Here is a 22,414-nt window from a genome sequence, read left to right as displayed (position 1 = left end):
AACAACATGTATGTCATACCCAAAAGACATAAGTATGCAAATTAGATAACCGGAAGTGGGACTTTTTTCGCCGGTACACGTGAGTAGGTGTTTACAAACAACATGGATACCTTTGATGTTGGAGACAATGTTTTAATAGCTCAAAGGGGAAGTGCTACAGTGATATCCGTGTTGACAAATGAATATTACAGGTTACAGGTTGATAGTACCGAATTTGATTATCAAAAGTTCCCTGTGACCAACGTTTCAACATCGAAACACCAACGTCCAGCACGGCGACCAAGATAGATCGCCCAAGATAGATGGCTGTGGCTGCTGAGGAGGGCATTATCGATGGTGTGGTTCTAGACAATCAAAACAAAAACACAGCCAAGAAACTGTTTTATAATGAAAGACCCAATGAAATTCGCCTAATGCATGAAATACTTCCAAACGAACTAGACACACTTCTCTGGAAGTTTTTCATCAGAGTTCAAAAAACAAATGGGGAAAGTTATGAACCAAACAGTCTAACGGGTTTTCAGAGCAGCATTGAGCAATAAGTGAAATTACACCAGAGATATCATCTGATCCGTTATTAAAGTTTCAATTATTCTGCAAATGTCTGTTCAAGTATTTTGTTTAAAATAATCCGAGGATTGTTTTTCAGCAAAGGAATATTCCATAAAGGAGTTCAGAGGTTGTTTATCATGGTTCACAGTAACTTCACACGGCTATGGAAACGATTTTGTATCTCATTTCACATTTGTTCACATTTGTACTGACCAAGTTTCTTATCACCCGTGCACAACACTATAGTGGCAAAAGTGTTTTTTCACGTGCAACTGGTCACGTTGACAGATTTCGAGGCGGAAGTGTCATGGTGTGGGGTGCTTTCTGTGGCAATGCACGTTCCAGGCTTCTTGTCATCCGTGGCAACCTCAACGCTGCTGCCTACCGCGACCAGGTACTGGCACCAGTACTTCTGCCTTCTGCCCCACGACAATGCCGGACCTCACACAGCAATTTCGACAATGAATTTTCTTCAGAATGCGGGAGTCAAAGTCATGGACTGGCCGTCAAGGTCTCCCGACCTCAATCCCATCGAACACGTCTGGGATGCTCTTGGCACAAGTCTGCACACTCTCCAGAACCAACCACAGAATTTGCAAGATCTTGGCACCATTTTGCAGCAACAATGGCGTCGTCTTCCCAATCATGTGTTAACAAGCATCACAAGGTCCATGCAGAGACGTAGTGTGGCAGTTGTCAACGCACATGGTGGCCATACACGCTACTGAACTTGTGTGCCATCAGATTCTCGTGCTTGGGACTAATGATTTAAACTGTTGATGTTATTACCGAATACCGTAGGTGCTTGGAACAAATTATGGTTACCACCGTTAATTAAAATCCTTCTTTGGACATTTATGATTAAATATTACCTTCTCTGATACATTTGTCCGTTGTATATGATATATGGGATTACTTTTGAAAATGTGAAGTTTTTAATTTGACTCAGTATATATACATTTTGCATTTATATACGACAAATTAATGCAATGAATTTATCGAAAACAAGTCAGCAAAACCCTTTCCATAATCATAAGAAATCTGTGTTAACAGCAGAGTCATGATACCTGTTTTGCAACATATTCTCCTGATATGAGAGCCAAGATACGGCTGACATCGAACATTAAACTATCCACGCTTGTAGTTCCTCACATGTCTATATGGCTTGTCAGGCCCAGCTACACCCGGCTCAGTCAGATGCATATGAATTGATGTCTTGCAAATAATCCTTCCAAGATGTCATGATGCTAAACTACATTATTACTATCATATGTGAAAGTATTTCTGGCAATAATATATCAGGCTTTTTTACCTCATGGGAACACATTGCTTATGATCTTAATGGTCACAAGGTAGACAAGAGATGCTCCCCGACCTTAGTTTGACTACATGTATAGGGATTTCAAATGTTCTAGAAGTTTTATATTTTTGTTATCTATCTCCCAACAGATAATGCTTGTTTAATTAGACTGTTTTGAAATTTAACCCAATTATTATATATATATAACCAAGTACATTTAACAATTTGTAACACTAATATGGGTGTCTATCAGGAATTCTAAGTATATAAGACACTGCATTACCATGATAATATGTTTTCAGACAAGCATACAGTCAATGTCTATAACCGACTTCACCCCCGTAGCACCTCCCTCCACACCAACCCACCACCAACCCCGTCCCCCGTCCCACTAGCCCTCTCTTGCTACCGGTAGCCCCAATCAGACTGGGATCGATTATGTCTTGTCTAGTGAGACGGGGGATACAGGGATGGCGCCCTATAAACACATAAAAAACGATTTGAAGAAGGAAACAATGCTAAAACATACAGTATTACCTTTTTTCTTCAAAAGTTCAAGCACACATATGTATGTTTTGGATAAATGAAATATGAACATGCACAAACATATTTTATATCACATAAACTCAACAATTATATTTAACAACAATTTATTTTTGAACAAGGATATATACAAGAACATTCAAAAGGTTTTAATTATTTACTTCGGTGAAACCAAAGAGCTCTGCTCAGAGAATTGCGGCTCTGTAGACGAATGGTTTGCTAAACAAACTTTAACGCCACACTCAGCAATTTTCCAGCTATATGATGGCGGTCTGTAAATAAAGTCTGGATCAGAAAATCCAGTGATTGACATCATGAGCATCGACCCACGCAATTGTATAAACCAACCCAGGGAGCCTGACCACCCGATACCATTAGTCACCTCTTACGACAAGCCTAAACGCCTTTTACGGCAAGCAATAGGTTGTTGAAGACCAATGCTAACCCACATCAATTTCTAATCGAAATTATCTTAAGGGTTGTTTCAAGAGATTAGCAAGACCCGTACCCGTGTATCGGACACGTTATAACCACATATTGTCGCTACGAATAAGATTATAAGAAATGAAAAAGGATACCTGTATGTCACAGGGGAACAACTCCAGTATGTAATAATATATCTTTAGATTCATTTTTTATTCAAGAAAGCACGTTTTATTATATTAACGTGAACCGAAAAAGTTTAGATACATGTATAGGGATGCTGAAAAAATATTAATTCTAGTTTTCACATTGCCTTATTTTATGGAATGAAAACATTCACAGTTTGACATTCTGACCCTCATTCAATGGCGATCCAAACTCAAGTTGACTTTCCAAAAAGAAACATGTCAATACCAAAAGGTTCGTTGTGCTCTGCAGAAATTTTGAAGCATGTCATGTATATGGCTGGGACATATGTTAGCAAGAACACGTTTGCATTAAAATTTGTTTATACAACCTGTTCAACCATAGCATCGATGAAAGTCGCGGTAGTGTAGTGCTGTATTGCATATTTCGCGACCAGCGTTCAGGTGTGACTTTCTGTTAGTTGCAGTGTCCACATGACGCCTTACTCAAACGTTGACAGCGGGACAGAACAGACATCTCCAGTATAATAATGTCATAATTTTCATTGAAATGCTAAGACAATGAAACGCTTTACAGTGAGCGGAGACCGGGAGCATACAAACCGGATTCCTATATGTTGATGTTAATGGACCGTCAAGGTGCTGAAGACCTGGGCAGAGGAATACATAAGCCAGAAAATGTCCTGATCATTTTCAGTAGGATACCAAAGTTGCAAGAAAGCAAAGTACAGAGTTAGTTAAAACAAAACTTAAATCTTTGCCATCAACTCAAATAAGATGTACTCTCTTATCTTCCAGAGGCGAAACAGGTGTTACCACGAAAACGGAAGATAATATTGATAATGAAATATATAACGAATAAACACTCGAACTTTGTGCATCCTAAACGCAATCCGTGATAATATTGTTATAGGTATTTTGAGATATGTCTTGATAATTTCAGGTGTCAAACCGTGATTGTGCGGGGATATTGAGAAAATCGGCGAAAACTTAACTCAACAATTTGGATCCTGTGGGGTTCTGGGTAAGAATAAAGGTCCTCAGCAAACTAAGCTTGTCGAATGCGGCGACTATATGGATGGTGACATGGGTTTGTGACTTTGTGACGATTATCGACGCTGACCTGTCTGCAAAGCGGACTATTCCCATTTTGTACAATTTGGAATCATCATATATTAACCTGAAGGTATGCAAAGGTGCCATTTTATGACCAATTCATATAGTAATGCTCAAAATATCATTTGCACACGGAAATGAGACGTTAGATCAGATTGAGAAAACTTCGCCCTTCAAATGAATGATTCAGCCTCACTTAACACATTCATTTCTAATCTCTTCGTCAACTCTCGAGTCTCCACAAAGTCATGCCCCAGTGTGCGTGTGTGCGTGCGTGCGTGTGTGTGTCTCTGCGTGTGTGCGTGTGTCTAAAGAGGGGCCTCTGATGAGTGGATGTGTCGTTGAGAGTGACACAGTACTATCTTTAAAAAATATGTGCACAATAGAAGCCCTAAGCATTCGTTTTTATTTTAATGTAGTTAATAGTAATAGGAGTGTTGGAATTCAACGCAGAATATGTCGCGTTTCGTCATTATTGCATCCCCTCACATCCAAGACAGCATGGACGGCCCCTCACACAAGAAACAACCCGAAGTAGGTGTTATGTGGGGAGTTGTTGATGTTGTCGGGGACACTGCTGATAACTTTGACCCTGGTGTTGGCCTCCAGGTAGAAGGTGGCCCCGAGGCTGCTGGTGGTGTAGGCGAGACGTCCCCGTCTGATGCTGGGGGTGGACTGCAGGTTCCTCATCAGGGGTGTTGGTGCTTCCTCCAGCTCTGACGCCTTCTGTTTCATCACTGCGTGAATGATCCGCCCATAGTCCAACTCCTGGGTTCCGTTTCCATGATACAGAATCTGTGCGAAACATATTTTACCTCAGAGACCAAACTATATAATTTGTGACTTATACCTGTTACTAACACACCTACCGTGCTGTACACGAGTACTTACAGTAACCTGTTACTGACACACCTACCGTGCTGTACACGAGTACTTACAGTAACCCGTTACTGACACACCTACCGTGCTGTACACGAGTACTTACAGTAACCCGTTACTGACACACCTACCGTGCTGTACACGAGTACTTACAGTAAACCGTTACTAACACACCTACCGTGCTGTACACGAGTACTTACAGTAACCCGTTACTAACACACCTACCGTGCTGTACACGAGTACTTACAGTAAACCGTTACTAACACACCTACCGTGCTTAACACGAGTACTTACAGTAACCCGTTACTGACACACCTACCGTGCTGTACACGAGTACTTACGGTAAACCGTTACTGACACACCTACCGTGCTGTACACGAGTACTTACAGTAACCCGTTACTGACACACCTACCGTGCTGTACACGAGTACTTACAGTAAACCGTTACTAACACACCTACCGTGCTGTACACGAGTACTTACAGTAAACCGTTACTAACACACCTACCGTGCTGTACACGAGTACTTACAGTAAACCGTTACTGACACACCTACCGTGCTGTACACGAGTACTTACAGTAATCCGTTACTAACACACCTACCGTGCTGTACACGAGTACTTACAGTAACCCGTTACTAACACACCTACCGTGCTGTACACGAGTACTTACAGTAAACCGTTACTAACACACCTACCGTGCTGTACACGAGTACTTACAGTAACCCGTTACTGACACACCTACTGTGTTGTACACAAGTACTTACAGTAACCCGTTACTAACACACCTACCGTGCTGTACACGAGTACTGACAGTAACCTGTTACTAACACACCTACCGTGTTGTACACGAGTACTTACAGTAACCCGTTACTAACACACCTACCGTGCTGTACACGAGTACTTACAGTAAACCGTTACTAACACACCTACCGTGCTGTACACGAGTACTTACAGTAACCCGTTACTAACACACCTACCGTGCTGTACACGAGTACTTACGGTAAACCGTTACTAACACACCTACCGTGCTGTACACGAGTACTTACAGTAAACCGTTACTGACACACCTACCGTGCTGTACACGAGTACTTACAGTAACCCGTTACTAACACACCTACCGTGCTGTACACGAGTACTTACAGTAAACCGTTACTGACACACCTACCGTGCTCTACACGAGTACTTACAGTAACCCGTTACTAACACACCTACCGTGCTGTACACGAGTACTTACAGTAACCCGTTACTGACACACCTACCGTGCTGTACACGAGTACTTACAGTAACCCGTTACTGACACACCTACCGTGCTGTACACGAGTACTTACAGTAACCCGTTACTAACACACCTACCGTGCTGTACACGAGTACTTACAGTAACCCGTTACTAACACACCTACCGTGCTGTACACGAGTACTTACAGTAACCCGTTACTAACACACCTACCGTGCTGTACACGAGTACTTACAGTAACCCGTTACTAACACACCTACCGTGCTGTACACGAGTACTTACAGTAAACCGTTACTAACACACCTACCGTGCTGTACACGAGTACTTACAGTAAACCGTTACTAACACACCTACCGTGCTGTACACGAGTACTTACAGTAACCCGTTACTAACACACCTACCGTGCTGTACACAAGTACTTACAGTAACCCGTTACTGACACACCTACTGTGTTGTACACAAGTACTTACAGTAACCTGTTACTAACACACCTACCGTGCTGTACACGAGTACTGACAGTAACCCGTTACTGACACACCTACCGTGCTGTACACAAGTACTTACAGTAACCCGTTACTGACACACCTACCGTGCTGTATATGTAATAGTAGCCTTTCCTTCTGACAGTTATCGCTCCACCGTCCAACTCTATGGCTTCAGTCATGTGTGCCATGTTGGAGTTGGAGTTCCACTGTAGGGTGACCATGTCACCTGAAATGACAGAACATGAGTTACTAGTGGAATTCTGCCCTTGTACGGAAGGTATCATCTTGTCTATTCATACTTGAACTCTCTCTAACCTTAAACCTAACGCTAACCTAACCCTACCTCTAACCCTAAGATGAATAATTAGTAGTGACAAATGCAATGTAAGATGAATAAATAATGAAAACTAGGTATTGCTATAGTGCCTAAACCTAACATAACCCTAACCCTAACCTAACCCTAGCCCTAACCGACACTTTCACTAATCCAACTCCTAACCCTAACCCTTACCTAACTCTAGCCTAACCCTTACCCTAACCCAAACCTAACCCTCAACTGTAACCCTCAACCGAACCCAATTCTTGCCCAAACCCTTAACCTCCCCCAAACCAAACTTTCTACCCAAACCCTAACCCTCACCTTAACCCAATTCGTACCTAAACCCTAACTCGATTATTACCCTAACCCTAACCCTAACCTCAACCTAACTCAATTCTTCCTCTTACCCTAATCTAATACTAACCCCTTAACCCTAAACGTAACCAAGTTCATATCATAGCCCTAACCCTTACCCTAACCTAGCCCTAACCCTAACCCAATTCTTACCCTAACCCAAATTCTAACCCTCATCCTAACCCAATTCTTACCCTAACCCTGACCAACCCTAACACTAACGATACTCACGGTTGGGAACGATCACCGGTGAGATGACCAGGTGAGCTGAGGGTTTCTGCAGATTGGAGCCATCTCGTTCATAGGAATTGTATAAGCTAATTTGCCGTTCTAGGATACCTGTTTTAAAATAGAAAGTAACTAAACGATACAAAAGGCCTTCTCAAAAACAATATGTAGTGCCGTGGGATGTAAACTGACGATCTTATTTTTAAGGACAGTTGTCTGTCAATACCTAAACATTTCATTCAATTCCAAAATATACATTCTTCTTTGCGGCTGGGGATAATAATATATATCCGCTTATGAAACATCAGCAGACTTAAGAGTCTCGCGAGCTGATAAGTCATTCCCTTCTCTGACAACGTCGATGTGGTGACTATACAACGCCCATCCATCATCAGCACAGTTGGTTTAACGTCATCCGAAGTGGGGATGGATACTCTTTTAAAGGTGCTTAAAATACACCACACAATCTGAAGTGTTTAAGGAAATTAAGTAGAAGTGAAAATGTATCACAACACATCTGGTGTCCCTCATGATATACATACATGTAGGTATTTAACAAGTGATGGCGAAATGTACTCAACTAAATAAAGGACGGAAAACGTGTTTCGTTGAAACTCAGTTACACTGAAGGTAACAAACAATATACACAAGTGACAGTCGAGTTCAACAAAAGTCAGATATTTTTGAAGAACATGCCATTTAAAGTTCTTAACAACTATTTGTGTATACTTTCCCTTCTAATAGCGTCATGTCACGTACACTCATTCTCACTCACTCTTATCTGAGCTCTGTCCATACCTGATTCATCAGAGTTCCTGGCGCTCTTCTCCAGAGTCTGTAACATGATGATAATATCTGTTACTATTATTAAGGACGTGTAGGGGAAGCAACCTTATATATACACTTATTTATGGATGATTATCCGCATTGCTCCTTTAATTACATAACCATGCAGGGGAATGGGGAGGCATGGTATATTTACATTATTACAATACACAATTCAAAATTATCTTAATTACTTCTTTTCCCTCATTACAAGATCAAAATATAAAGACCAGGAGGGATAATAGCCTTATGGCCCACTGCAAAGGACGAGGTTGGATAAGGCTCACTTTTAGGCCCACTGGCAATGATTTGAAGTTGTGATATATTCAGAAATACTGAGATTATAAATTGGAGGAGAAATTACGTTATCTATTGAATGGGGCTTTTCTTTTCTTGGAAAGAAAAGCTGTCTAAAATGCAATTATTAATTGATGTGGAAAATATGTTGAGTCTGAAAATAACTCTACTCAGAAACATTCAGATACCAAAATGTGTGAGTTGCTTGATTTCCTGATCGACAATATGTTTGTCAAATTGTGCGGATAGAAAATTTAGTAGATGTCCCCATGGGTACCCCTCTCCTCACTGATCTGTTGCTGTTTATGGATGATTAGGATGATTTGACTGCTTATATTAAATCAAAGAAAAGACACTTTGTTACACAAGCTCAACGCAACTATCACACATGTATTGAGGTTATCACGCGAGTGTGTTTGGGGATGGTAAATATCCTGCATTAGGAATAAACAATGCATTAAGCGAGCCTTGGCGAGCTAAATACATAGTGTTTATTCCTAATACAGGATATTTACCTCCCCAAACACACAAGCGTGATAACCTCTTTATCATATAATGTCATTCTTTAATTCTGTGCTTTAAAATCGCTTTCCCTCTCTCACAAACATTACCGAAACATTGCGACTTTTCCCGCCGGAATACGCGCATTAATATTTATTACGTCACAGGGTAAGTGATATGTAACTCGGACAGTGACAGTAGCCAATATAGTCCCAAATGAAATCTGTTTCTTATACAGTGGCGAAGCAACATATACGCAAAACAACAATTGTTTTTAATTGCCTTTTGCGGCAATCCATCGGTCTGTCCGCTGGAGTAACTGCCCTTTGTCAAAGGGAAGCTACTCTAACCCTAGTCTATGAGACGTCACGGCCAAGGTCAGACGTTGTTGACAGTCGGTCTGTCCTGTCATAACGTTAAGAAGTGTAGTCAGATGTACACACAGCAACAAAACGCAACAAGGTAACAATTCAAACATATTTCGGCCAAATCCAACTATTTTAATTTGTGGAGAAGGTTTCAAGCCGCAGAGGTCTACAAGCACAAATATGGCTAGTGATCACGCTTGGCTAGGCCTCGTGCCTTCGCAAAATTGTTTCGAAATTTGCCAAAACTTATAAAATGCCTTAGCTACGTCACAGTTAGACAATGATTTTCAGTATATTAGACTGTTCTTTTGATAGTGATAGCAATTATCCCTGTAGTTTATCCAGATACCCGATGGTTAATTCTGACTCGATCACCGAATGACGAGGGCGATGCCATGTTTGTTTATTAACAGTGAAAGTAGTCCTACTTGACCTTTGATATTTGCATCTCTATCCGCTTATGATCCCAACGGATATCGTTTTTATCTGTTGGCTTTATCCTGCCGAGAAACCTACCCATTATTTGATAAATATGAGTATCGTCACTTCATCCAATGTTGGAAAATACCAAGTGAGAAACCATGCCCAGTGTTTTATCTGGGTTTGTGTATAGAAATTACAACTCGACGGCAGACTGAACTTCCCCTTCATGCTGGGCAATGTACCACCAGCTGCAGTTTATAGTATCCACATTTGTAAATGTTTAGTGGGCGCGGGTGGTCCAGTCGTCTAAGGCGCCCCGATTTGCTGTGTAGAGTAGCGTCCCTTTGGAAACGCCAGAAACCTATGATTGTGGGTTCGAATCCCGGTTCGCCCCGATTATGTTTCTAGGTTTGTCAGCACCATACCCGTGCTCGTCGGTTTCACCGAAGTGGTAAACGTCTGACACTTGGGGCTTTCCTCCCACATCAAGCCGACACGCCGTCATATAACTGAATATTGTTAAAAGCGGCGTTAAACCCAACTCACTCTCTCACTGTTAATTGTTTAGACATTTTAGAGCATGTACATTTGTCTTACAACTTGTATATCGAAAGAACGTACAGCAATGTGTGATTATTGAATAATTTAAAACAAGGTATAATGAAACTTTAAAGACAACATTGAACCTGTCAAACATTGGTGCTGATGAATGGTAGATGAATGGATGGTGGTATGTCGACAGTATAAACCACGTTTCTGAATGTTTGTCAACCTGTCAATTTTCAGTGTTTACCTCAGAAGCATGCCCACCTTGAGTGTGTGTGCAACGTGGGGTAGTGTTCAACCTCGGAGCGTCTTCATCTTGGGGGAGCGTTCAACCTGGAAGCGTGTTCACCTTAGGTGTGTGTGCCCCTTGGGGAGCGCTTAACCTGGGAAGTATGTTCACCTTGGGGGAGTTTACCTTTGGGTGTTCACCTTGGGGGAGTGTTCAACCTGGGTGTGTTCACCTTGGGAGAGTGTTCACCCTGTTCACCCTGAGGACACTAGGAGCAGGTTACGTCGTGGGATTTTAACGAGTGTTAACCCTGGTGGCAAGAGCGAGTTAACCTGGACAGATAAATGTTAATCATGGTATGGGGACCTTGAAGGAATGACCTTTTTGCAGATAAACTTGTTGAATTTGTTAACATGGCAATGATAACATGGTGAGTGTGGCGCCGGTATACTGACGTCATTGTCGTGTCGGGGGTTGCTTGGGGGAGGGGGGAGTGTGTGGTGGTGGTTGTTGGGGATTGGAGACTACTGGGGTCAAGGTGATGTCACTTTACATTTGAGCAGGATATCCCTTCAACACGCATGTGGCAAGTTGGCATACATAGTTATAGCCCATGTTGTTATGAGATTTTGTTGTATTGTGACTTGTGAAACCTGTATTGTGATATTCTTGTTGCCAAATTATGGGTGTATTGAAACTGTAGGGGCTTTGTAACTGTGCTGAATATATGTTGATTTAAACTGGGCGGCAAAAGAAAGTATAGGTCGAGTTCAATGATCGATCAAAAAATAACAAGAAGAGGTTTTGTTGTGAATTATAATATAATCTAGGGAGGGGTAACAAATGATTGAACAACCACAGTTTGAATGACATTGTGCAATCACAGGTAATGTGAGCTCAAGGTAAACAATGGTGGGGTAAGAAATTTCATTTTCAAAAGTTGTCTGAAATGTCACCAAAAAATTGTCAGACACACTACAAGTTCATTGTCGACACAGTTGCCTTCAATAGCGTGTATGACCTCCCGCTGCCTCAATGCATGCTGTGATACGCCGCCTCATCGATGACGTCAGTCTTCTGATGACGTGGACTGGAATCCGTTGCCACTCGTCTCTCAGGGCCTGCTGCAATTCCTGTCTGTTGACGGGAGGCTGATGGCGTGCTCTAATCGGTCTGTCAAGATGGCCCCACATATGTTCAATAGGATTCATATCGGTTGAGTGGGCAGGCCAGGGCAAAACGTCAACGTTCTGCTGGTTTAGAAAGTTCCGAGTCAGTCTTGCAGTTTAGGGCCTGGCATTGTCCTGTTGAAACAATGTCCCCTGCTGTTGGTTTTGTAAGAACGGGAGCACAACTGGCTTGGTCTCTGTACTGCACAGCGTTCAGAATTCCCTGAATAATCACAAAATCAGTCGTCTGATCTTCACAAATACCACCCCACACCATGACACCTCCCCCGCCGAATGGATGGACCTCTCGAATACACGCCGGAGCTAAACGTTCCCCTCTGCGTCGATCTCGTTCTCTGCCGTCATTTCGAAACATGTTAAACCGACTTTCATCAGTAAACAGCACTCGACGCCAATTTCTCTCTTGCCAGCGTCAAACCTGCCTCGCCCATCGCTGTCTCAGGTGTCGATGTTGAGCAGTCGGTACCATTCCTCGAAAAGGACGATACGCTCGGATTCCAGCAGCACGAAGTCGTCGTAGTACTGTATGTTGGCTAATGGGATGCCCCAACGTTGTTGCTGCCGTCGCCGTCGCCGTTACGAATCTGTTTCGCAGGTGAACGAGGCGTGTCTGACCGTCTTCCAGTGGTGTTGTCACTCGGGGTCGTCTGTCAATGGTTTACAACCAAACCTTCTGGCAATTTGGACCTGTGTTGCCCCCTTTTCGGCCATACCGATGGCTCTCTCTCTCTCTCTCTCTGCTCCTGTGACAGTCGTGGCATTTCTTTTGTGTGCTTTCATCACTTGTGGTTATACCCTGCAGACGAACGCATTTATACAGCTAACATGCACGTGCAGTTTATGCCATAGGCGGGAAACCTGTTTCACCATGTTTTTGTCACCGCACGAGCGCCGTCAAAGGTGGCGCGTTCGGGTGAGGTGTTCTTTTGGTACCTGTTCCTGGGCAGTCATATACGCGATACCCACTTTCCACTAGTTATCGCTGTTTTTAGGAAAATTACAAATATTCTACATGTATCGAACTACTAATAAAGAAAAAAGTAAATCCGGAAATGTACGCTAACAAGGATACCAGGATTGTATACTGACTCGTGCCGACAAGTGCTTGCTTTTGCCCCTTAATGCCGAGCGCCTGACAAGGTAACAACAATTATCATCTTTTATAACAAATGTTATGGTTGGGATAACACTTTCTGAGTAAAGTAAAGTACAGATTCTCGTACATTTTTCTTTTAGTGTCTTTTGGTATGACACAACCGGAGATCAAACACCCGGAACTTCCTCTCTCAGGGCAGACGTCTGTCCTCTAGACAACGGAGTCGGTCCACAACGGAAAGCATTTACTCAAGTGACGTTGCATGTAATTGGACAAACACATGTCTGCTCATTTTTGCCTCTGACACCCTTGCGTTTGAGGTTCGTCAACCATCTTATAATATGGCAGTCTGGTATTGTCAGCTGTATCGATTCACGTGTTGATTGTAGACGAAGTTACTAAGATATAGAATTCTTTTTTAGGGAGTAAATATGGCAATGGTAGTATTGTAATTATCGGGCGAGATTGTCTGCATGATTGGCTACTAGAAAGTAAATGAGAAGTAGTTTTGTGGGATCTGTCGCCGGAATTACCTGCGCTTTGAGGATAAGTCTTGAGCTAACTTCAGCTGAATAACTCCATCTTGGCACTACTCTAGTTTACCAGATAGGATTTGACAAGGATCCACAATAAGATGTATATCCAATAAATATCCAAATCTCTTGAAATATCTATCAGTTGAAGGTCTGTAGGCGAATACTTGTTGTCTCTGCAGGAGCAGAATATGTACGTGATGAAGTGTCAACGTCGTTACAGTGCAGTACAGTGTACAGACATCAGACGATGTTGTAGAATTCATTCAGGGTGGTCACATGGCAATCGCTGAGATGAATGAGATTCGAATAAATTGTCGTTCCTTTTTATTGGAAATACAGACAGGTCAACAATATTGTGCTGTGAACAGAATGGCATGGATGTCCTTGATACTAATCTGTTATAGTTTAAATAGTTTAGTCTGATATATCGAACATGTTTCAACCATCTGACTTTACACTTCGCATTCGTGTAAGTGACAAAATCTCCCGACGCAATCCTTTCCATATTCATTGTTCATCTATGTTAAAAGCAGAGACGATTGTACGATTCCGACTATTTTATGAGCATGTGTTTAGGGATATCTATCAAACAGTGATGATACCAGGTGTTCGTGAATGCGAATGCATGTCACTGTTTTGTAAACGTCCAGTTAGAAGACAGTTGGTGGTAATGTTTGGAATGGAACATGTTTGAAACAAGGTGCATATTGAATACGATATTCTAGCGTGGTATGACACGCCACTATGAATTAAGCTGAACCAAACAATGTCGTGGTCAATTCCATTTTCCCTGTAATGCTTTGAAGGTTTGGAAACGCCTGTCGTAGAACGTTTCACTTTTAGTGAGCTATCTGCATCGTAATAATAACGGCGAATCTGTCAACGTCGACTTCATGCTCAGATTCCAATAGACTCTATTAAGAGGGCGACGCCTGGCTCGTCACCCCGAAGACCCCACACGATTGGCTCATAGAATAAGGGAGGCTTGTGCTGCATAACCGCTTCCATTCTGTTGTTTGCAGTTTGTTTAGTTTTAAGGATGAAATAAGCAGTCTGTGAAGTTATTATTGATGGTATATATTTCTACAAGATGTCTACAATATAGTTTTGCGTTTGTGAAGTAATAAACGGAAATACCAGTGAGCACTCTTTGCGTAAATCCGGTATTGAAGACAACCTTTATGTAAACTGTTGCATAGTAAAACCGTTCTTTGTCAAATTGAACTCGTGAGCGTATCTTAACAGAGCTGACATATGAGGAAGCCCGTACTTGTATTTTGTATTTGTGATGTGAGTGAGTGAGTGAGTGAGTGAGTGAGTGCGTGAGTTGTGTTTAACGCCGCTTTTAACAGTATTCCAGTTATATCACGGCGAGTCAGCTTGATGTGGGAGGGGAGCCCGAAGTGATGCAGGCCTCAGATGTTTACCACTTCGGTGAAGGCCACGAGCACGGGTATGGTGCTGATCAACCTAGAAACATAATCGTGGCGAACCGGCATTCGAACCCACAATCATAGGTTTCTGGCGTTCCCAAGGGACGCAACTCTGCACAGCCCCATGTGTGCTATGAAGGCATCTCTCAGGTAAGGTGCAGGTATTATTGAGTAAGTCAAAGTAGTGGTTTTTTTCTAAAATGTAACGGCTAATGTTGTTCCTAATGGAATGTTTCTAAATGTGTCCGAAAATGTACATGAATGTTTGTCTGAATGTGTACATGAATGTGTATGAAGGTCTGAATGTGTACATGAATGTGTATGAATGTGTATGAAGGTGTCTAGATATGTACATGAAACTGTCTGAATGTGTACATGAATGTGTATGAATGTGTATGAATGTGTCTGAATATGTACATGAAACTGTCTGGATGTGTACATGAATGTGTATGAATGTGTCTGAATATGTACATGAAACTGTCTGGATGTGTACATGAATGTGTATGAATGTGTCTGAATGTGCTCATTAATGTGTCTCACTATCAACATGAATATGTATGAATGTGTCTGAATATGTACATGAATGTGCCTCAATGTGTCTGAATATGTATAAATATGTCTGAATGTTTATGAATGTGTCTGAATGTGCCTGAATATATATATGTATGAATGTGTCTGAAATGTACATGAATGTGTTTGAATATGTAAATGAACGTGTATGAATGTGTATGAATGTGTCTAAATATGTACATGAAACTGTCTGGATGTGTACATGAATGTGTATGAATGTGTCTGAATATGTACATGAAACTGTCTGGATGTGTACATGAATGTGTATGAATGTGTCTGAATGTGCTCATTAATGTGTCTCACTATCAACATGAATATGTATGAATGTGTCTGAATATGTACATGAATGTGCCTCAATGTGTCTGAATATGTATAAATATGTCTGAATGTTTATGAATGTGTCTGAATGTGCCTGAATATATATATGTATGAATGTGTCTGAAATGTACATGAATGTGTATGAATATGTACATGAATGTGTCTGAATGTGTTTATGAATGTGCCTGAATATGTATGTGTCTGAATATGTACATGGATGTCTGAATATGCAGGAATGTGTCGAAATGTGCTCATGAATGTGTCTGAATGTGCTCCTGAATAAGTCTGAACACATATGAATGTGTCTGAATATGTATGAATGTGTCTGAATATGTACATGAATGTGTATGAAGGTGTCTAAATATGTACATGAATGTGTATGAATGCTTCTAAATATGTACGTGAATGTGCCTGAATATGTATGAATGTGTCTTAATATGTACATAAATGTGCCTTAATGAGTCTAAATATGTATATGAATGTGTCTTAATAAGCACATGAATGTGTCTGAATATGCACATGAATGTGTCTGTATATGTACATAGATGTGTCTGAATATGTTCATGAATGTGTCTTAATATGTACATTAATGTGCCTGAATGTGTCTAAATATGTACATAAATGTGTCTTAATATGTATGAATGTGTCTGAATATGTATGAATGTGTCTGAATATGAACATGAATGTGTCTGAATATGTTCATGAATGTGTCTGAATATGTATATGAATGTGTCTGAATATGTATGAATGTGCCTGAATATGTATGAATGTGTCTGAATATGTATATGAATGTGTGTGAATTTGTACAATTATGTAAATGAATGTGTCTGAATATGTATCTGAATGTGTCTGAATTTGTACAATTATGTAAATGAATGTGTCTGAATATGCATATGAATGTGTCTGAATTTGTACGTGAATGTGCCTGAATATGTATGAATGTGTCTGAATATGTATATGAATGTGTCTGAATTTGTACAATTATGTAAATGAATGTGTCTGAATATGTATATGAATGTGTCTGAATTTGTACAATTATGTAAATGAATGTGTCTGAATATGTATATGAATGTGTCTGAATTTGTACGTGAATGTGCCTGAATATGTATGAATGTGTCTTAATATGTACATAAATGTGCCTTAATGAGTCTAAATATGCACATGAATGTGTCTTAATATGCATATGAATGTGTCTAAATATGTACATGAATGTGTCTGAATATGTTCATGAATGTGTCTTAATATGTATATAAATGTGCCTGAATGTGTCTAAATATGTACATAAATGTGTCTTGTATGAATGTGTCTGAATATGTATGAATGTGTCTGAATATGAACATGAATGTGTCTGAATATGTTCATGAATGTGGCTGAATATGAATGAATGTGTATGAATATGAACATGAATGTGTCTGAATATGTACGTGAATGTGTCTGAATATGTACATGAATGTGTCTGAATGTGTACGTGAATGTGCCTGAATATGTATTAATGTGCCTGAATATTTATGACTGTTTCTGAAATGTACATGAATGTGTCTGAATATGTATATGAATGTGTCCGAGTTTGTACATGAATGTGTCTGAATATGTATATGAATGTGTCCGAATTTGTACATGAATGTGTCTGAATTTGTACATGCATGTGTCTGAATATGTACATGAATGTGTCTGAATGTGTATGAATGTTCCTGAATATGTATGGATGTGTCTGAATATGTATGAATGTGTCTGAATATGTATGAATGTGTCTGAATATGTACAGGAATGTGCCTCCGTGTGTCTGAATATGTATAAATATGTCTGAATATGTTTATGAATGTGTCTCAATGTGCCTGAATATGTATGGATGTGTCTGAAATGTACATGAATTTGTCTGAATATGTATATGAATGTGTCTTAATATGTACATGAATTTGCCTGAATGTGTCTAAATATTTGTCATGTGTCATGAATATGTATGAATGTCTGAATATGTCTGAATATGTCTGAATATGTATAAATATGTTTATGACTGTGTCTGAATGTGCCTGAATATGTATTAATGTGTCTTAAATGTACATGAATGTGTCTGAATATGTTTATGAATGTGTCTGAATTTGTAAATGAATTAATCTGAATATGTAGATGAATGTGTATGAATGTGTCTAAATATGTATGAATATGTATAAATATGTATAAATATGTCTAGGTATGTATGAATGTGTCTGAATATGTATGTGTCTGAATATGAACATGAATGTGTCTGAATGTGCACATGAATGTGTCTGAATGTGCTCATGAACCAGTCTAAAAATGTATGAATGTGTCTGAATATGTATGAATGTGTCTGAATATGAACATGAATGTGCCTGAATATGTTCATGAATGTGGCTGAATATGAATGAATGTGTATGAATATGAACATGAATGTGTCTGAATATGTACGTGAATGTGTCTGAATATGTACATGAATGTGTCTGAATGTGTACGTGAATGTGCCTGAATATGTATTAATGTGCCTGAATATTTATGAATGTGTCTGAAATGTACATGAATGTGTCTGAATATGTATATGAATGTGTCCGAATTTTACATGAATGTGTCTGAATATGTATATGAATGTGTCTGAATATGTATGAATGTGTCTGAATTTGTACATGCATGTGTCTGAATATGTACATGAATGTGTCTGACTGTTCCTGAATATGTATGAATGTGTCTGAATATGTATGAATGTGTCTGAATATGTATGAATGTGTCTAAATATGTACATGAATGTGTCTGAATGTGCACATGAATGTGGTTTAATGTGCTCATGAATCAGTCTAAAAATGTATGAATGTGTCTGAATATGTATGTATGTGTCTAAATATGTACATGAATGTGTATGAAGGTGTCTAAATATGTACATGAATGTGTATGAATGTGTCTAAATATGTACGTGAATGTGCCTGAATATGTATGTGTCTGAATATGTACATGAATGTGTCTGAATATGTCTATAATTAAATTTTCGTTGTGTTCATGGAAATTCCTGCAGTCTGATTAGCTGAATTGGTCACGTGTTATTGCATTCATTTCCCAATGAATGTAAAAAATTAAGCCACGCCCACCGCGGCGCACTACTTTTATTACTGCGGAATGTCGGGGAATCCCGATATTACAGTCGAGGGAATTCCCTTTCTGCTTACGTGTATCGTCATGCACAGGACATTTAGCAACTTTCATGCATATTCATTGTCCAAACTACCCTTTGAAACCGAAGGCCGAGAATGAATGAAACAGCAAACGTGCAGGCTCGCCCGTTTTTTTCCCGCTCGCCTCGGTTCAACTTTCATGTTTTCGGGTTTCCTTTCAAACTAGCATTTCTCCAACTGTGTTTTACCGTAATCAGGGAAGTAATGTTTGAATCACGCAGTATTTGAAACAGCCGCCTTCTCTCGGACATATTTCTTCCGGTTCGTTACAGTCTGACTGTTGAAGTTCTTTTCGCCTCTTGCCTTAATTGAGAGGTCCAATGAACATTGTTTTAATCCCACTCTCCGTTGATTGGCTACTGACTGTGTAGGCGTGTCAAGTTATGTGCATAAATTAAACGACCACCTGTTTCATGTCACGCCACTGTAGGTATTCCTACACCTGGAATGTTTATCAATGTAGTCATTTTTGTCTGTTTTGATATATGCAACTGTTTTGGGTTAAACTTTTGTAGATAAAACATGTTTTACGTTGTCTAATTTAATTATAAGCATTGACTGTTTATTTTTTTCGGTTCATTGAGGTATGATTCGAAAAACTGATGTGCAAACTTTTGTACAGTTTGCACATCGGTTTTTCGATTCATACCTCAATGAAACGAAAAAAATACACAGTCAATCCTTAAATGAATGTGTCTGAATATGTACATGAATGTGTATGTAAATGTCTTAATATGAACGTGAATGTGCCTGAATATGTATGAATATGTGTAAATATGTCTAGATACGTATGAATTTGGCTCAACATGTACATGAATGTGCCTGAATGTGTCTAAATATGTACATGAATGTGCCTGAATGTGTCTGAATATGTATAAATATGTCTAGATATGTGTCTGAATATGTACAAAAATGTGTCTGAATGTGTTAATGAATGTGCCTGAAAGTGTATGAATATGTTCATGAATTTGTATGAATATGTATAATAATGAGTCTGAATTTATACATGAATGTGCCTGAATATGTATGAACGTGTCTTAATATGTTCATGAATATGTCTGAATATGTTATGAATGTGTCTGAATTTGTACATGAATGTGTCTGAATACGTATGAATGTCTCTGAATACGTACATGAATGTGTATGAATGTGTCTAAATATGTACATGAATGTGTCTGAATATGTATGAATGTCCCTCAATAAGTAAGAATTTGCCTGAATATGTGTGAATGTGCTCCTGAATAAGTCTAAAAATGTATGAATGTGTATGTAGGTGTCTAAGTAAGTACATGAATGTTTCTGAATGTGTCTAAATATGTACGTGAATGTGCCTGAATATGTATGAATGTGTCTTAATGTGTACATGAATGTGTCTGAATGTGTCTAAATATATACATGAATGTGTCTGAATATATACATGAATGTGTCTGAATATTTATGAATGTCTGAATATTTCCATGAATGTCTGAATATGTTCATGAATGTTAATGAATGTGCCTGAATGTCTGAAGAGTTCAATAATGTGCCTGAATGTGTCTGAATATGTTCATGAATGTGTTTGAATATGTCTGAATGTGTACATGAATGTGTCTGATTGTGAACATGTCTGAATGTGCCTGAATATATCTGAATGCGTACATGAATGTGTCTGAATGTAAACAGGAATGTCTGAATGTGCCTCAATATATCTGAATGTGCCTGAATATATCTGAATGTGAACAGGAATGTCTGAATGTGCCTGAATATATCTGAATGTGTGTCTGAATATATGCATGAATCTGTATATCTGCATGCGTGAGGCAACATGGAATTGAAGAATCTGATGGTGCATATTGACATGAACACCTATGTTTGAAGGTACCACGTGATTGTAAGATGCCTTTAGATGACTGAAGGAAAGAAAGACAAACGTCTGTTGTAACAGTTCCCACATGTTTGCATAAATTGAACAATTCGTTGATTTTAAAGCCAAATGGCGAGTTGTAGAGGGTGGTGCTTTATTGGCATTTTAAAATATACGGTTTGTACGTCAACAAGAGACTCTGGCATAAACTGCAGTTCGGTCTTTTAGAAGTTCAATAATAACCGATGATAGTCTCGCAATATCTCGCGGGCGCGGACGACCATTCACATCATGATATCATGGCTGAGACATTGCCGGCGTACAGACATAACTCACCAACATACCGACACAGTCGTCGAGTCCCAGATTCCTCCATGTCGTGCTCATTCGTTTCAGTAAACTAAGAACTCGCCAGTTTTGAGAATCACTTTAATGCTCATTCATCTTACGGCTTTATGACAAGCAGAACTATTCTAACTTCAAGTTGGCTGATTGTTTACATTGTTTCTGTACCTCACAATAAAAGGCTATGACAGTTCTGCTACACTTCATAGCTGTTGTACTTTCTGAAAGGTGTAAGTTCGACAGTCGAGTCGCCAAGCATAATCTCACATGGCCAGTCTGCCACGTGAAATAGAGGAGAAACGTTTATCCAATTCATTTATAACACAAACACCAAACTCCCAAAAGGAATAATTTTCTCTATCACAAATTGGCTTCCAAATGAAGTGAGATCAAAACACTGGTTGCTTCTCTCCATACCTAAAAGAATGGGAAGAATGGTTTTGAATGATAAATGCAAATTCACCCTCGTGTGTTGATATCAAATATAATAAAATATTTCAGCATACCTTGGAGTGTTAAATTGTTATCGACTAGTTTTGATATATATCATATCTAAAGACAAGTGGGTGAGCGTAGCTACGTAACCTCTTGTCACCTATGTCCCGAAAGTTGTGATGTGACTCTACTAAACCTGTTTACATGTTTGTTACTGTTATTATATTTAGGGATATGGTATCAATACAATAGCTGTAAAAGAACATTTCAAAACTGTTAATGACCCCCACATTTGTCATTCGTTTTCGAACCCCTGATTGAAATTTTGACTGTTATTCTGTGAAATTATCTACGTAAGATGAGTATTTCCTTGTGTATTTTACTGCAGTCATATTTGGAAATTTGCTAGAATAAGCATGTCCTAAAAAGTCGTCCAAGTTATAACAACATCTGCTAACACTTTATCTATCAACAAGGTGTCATTGAAAAAATTTGATGTGATATCCAATGTATCAACATTCAGTACCTTTACATTTCTACACAATTGTAAAACACTTATATATTTTCAAACAGTCTTTGTTTTTACTTTCACATTGTCTGAGTTCATTGGAGCATGGACCTTCATAACGAGAGTTGACAAGAGCATATGTATGCTCAACCTACACTCGAGGAACAACTTTTGTATTCGAATAATATCCTAG

At 39.5% G+C, this 22,414-nt stretch overlaps 1 protein-coding gene across 1 annotated transcript in view; it reads right to left on the bottom strand.

Annotated features, from left to right (window-relative positions):
- Window positions 1-2,229: 2,229 nt before the first annotated feature.
- Window positions 2,230-22,414, bottom strand: part of LOC139477892 (tumor necrosis factor-like) — a 32,537-nt gene continuing 12,352 nt past the window's right edge. Inside the window, exons 5-8 of the mRNA XM_071260324.1 lie at window positions 8,378-8,414; window positions 7,583-7,690; window positions 6,783-6,904; window positions 2,230-4,875 (exon numbers count right to left, since the gene is read on the bottom strand). Of these exons, the coding sequence (XP_071116425.1) occupies window positions 4,594-4,875; window positions 6,783-6,904; window positions 7,583-7,690; window positions 8,378-8,414 (549 nt within the window). The 3' untranslated portion in view covers window positions 2,230-4,593. The remainder of the gene's footprint in view (window positions 4,876-6,782; window positions 6,905-7,582; window positions 7,691-8,377; window positions 8,415-22,414) is intronic.

This window comes from Haliotis cracherodii, unplaced genomic scaffold, assembly GCF_022045235.1.
Source record: "Haliotis cracherodii isolate W230 unplaced genomic scaffold, xgHalCrac1.p SCAF_37, whole genome shotgun sequence".
NCBI classification, from domain to species: domain Eukaryota; kingdom Metazoa; phylum Mollusca; class Gastropoda; order Lepetellida; family Haliotidae; genus Haliotis; species Haliotis cracherodii.
This window is presented reverse-complemented; position numbering and strand designations above follow the sequence as displayed.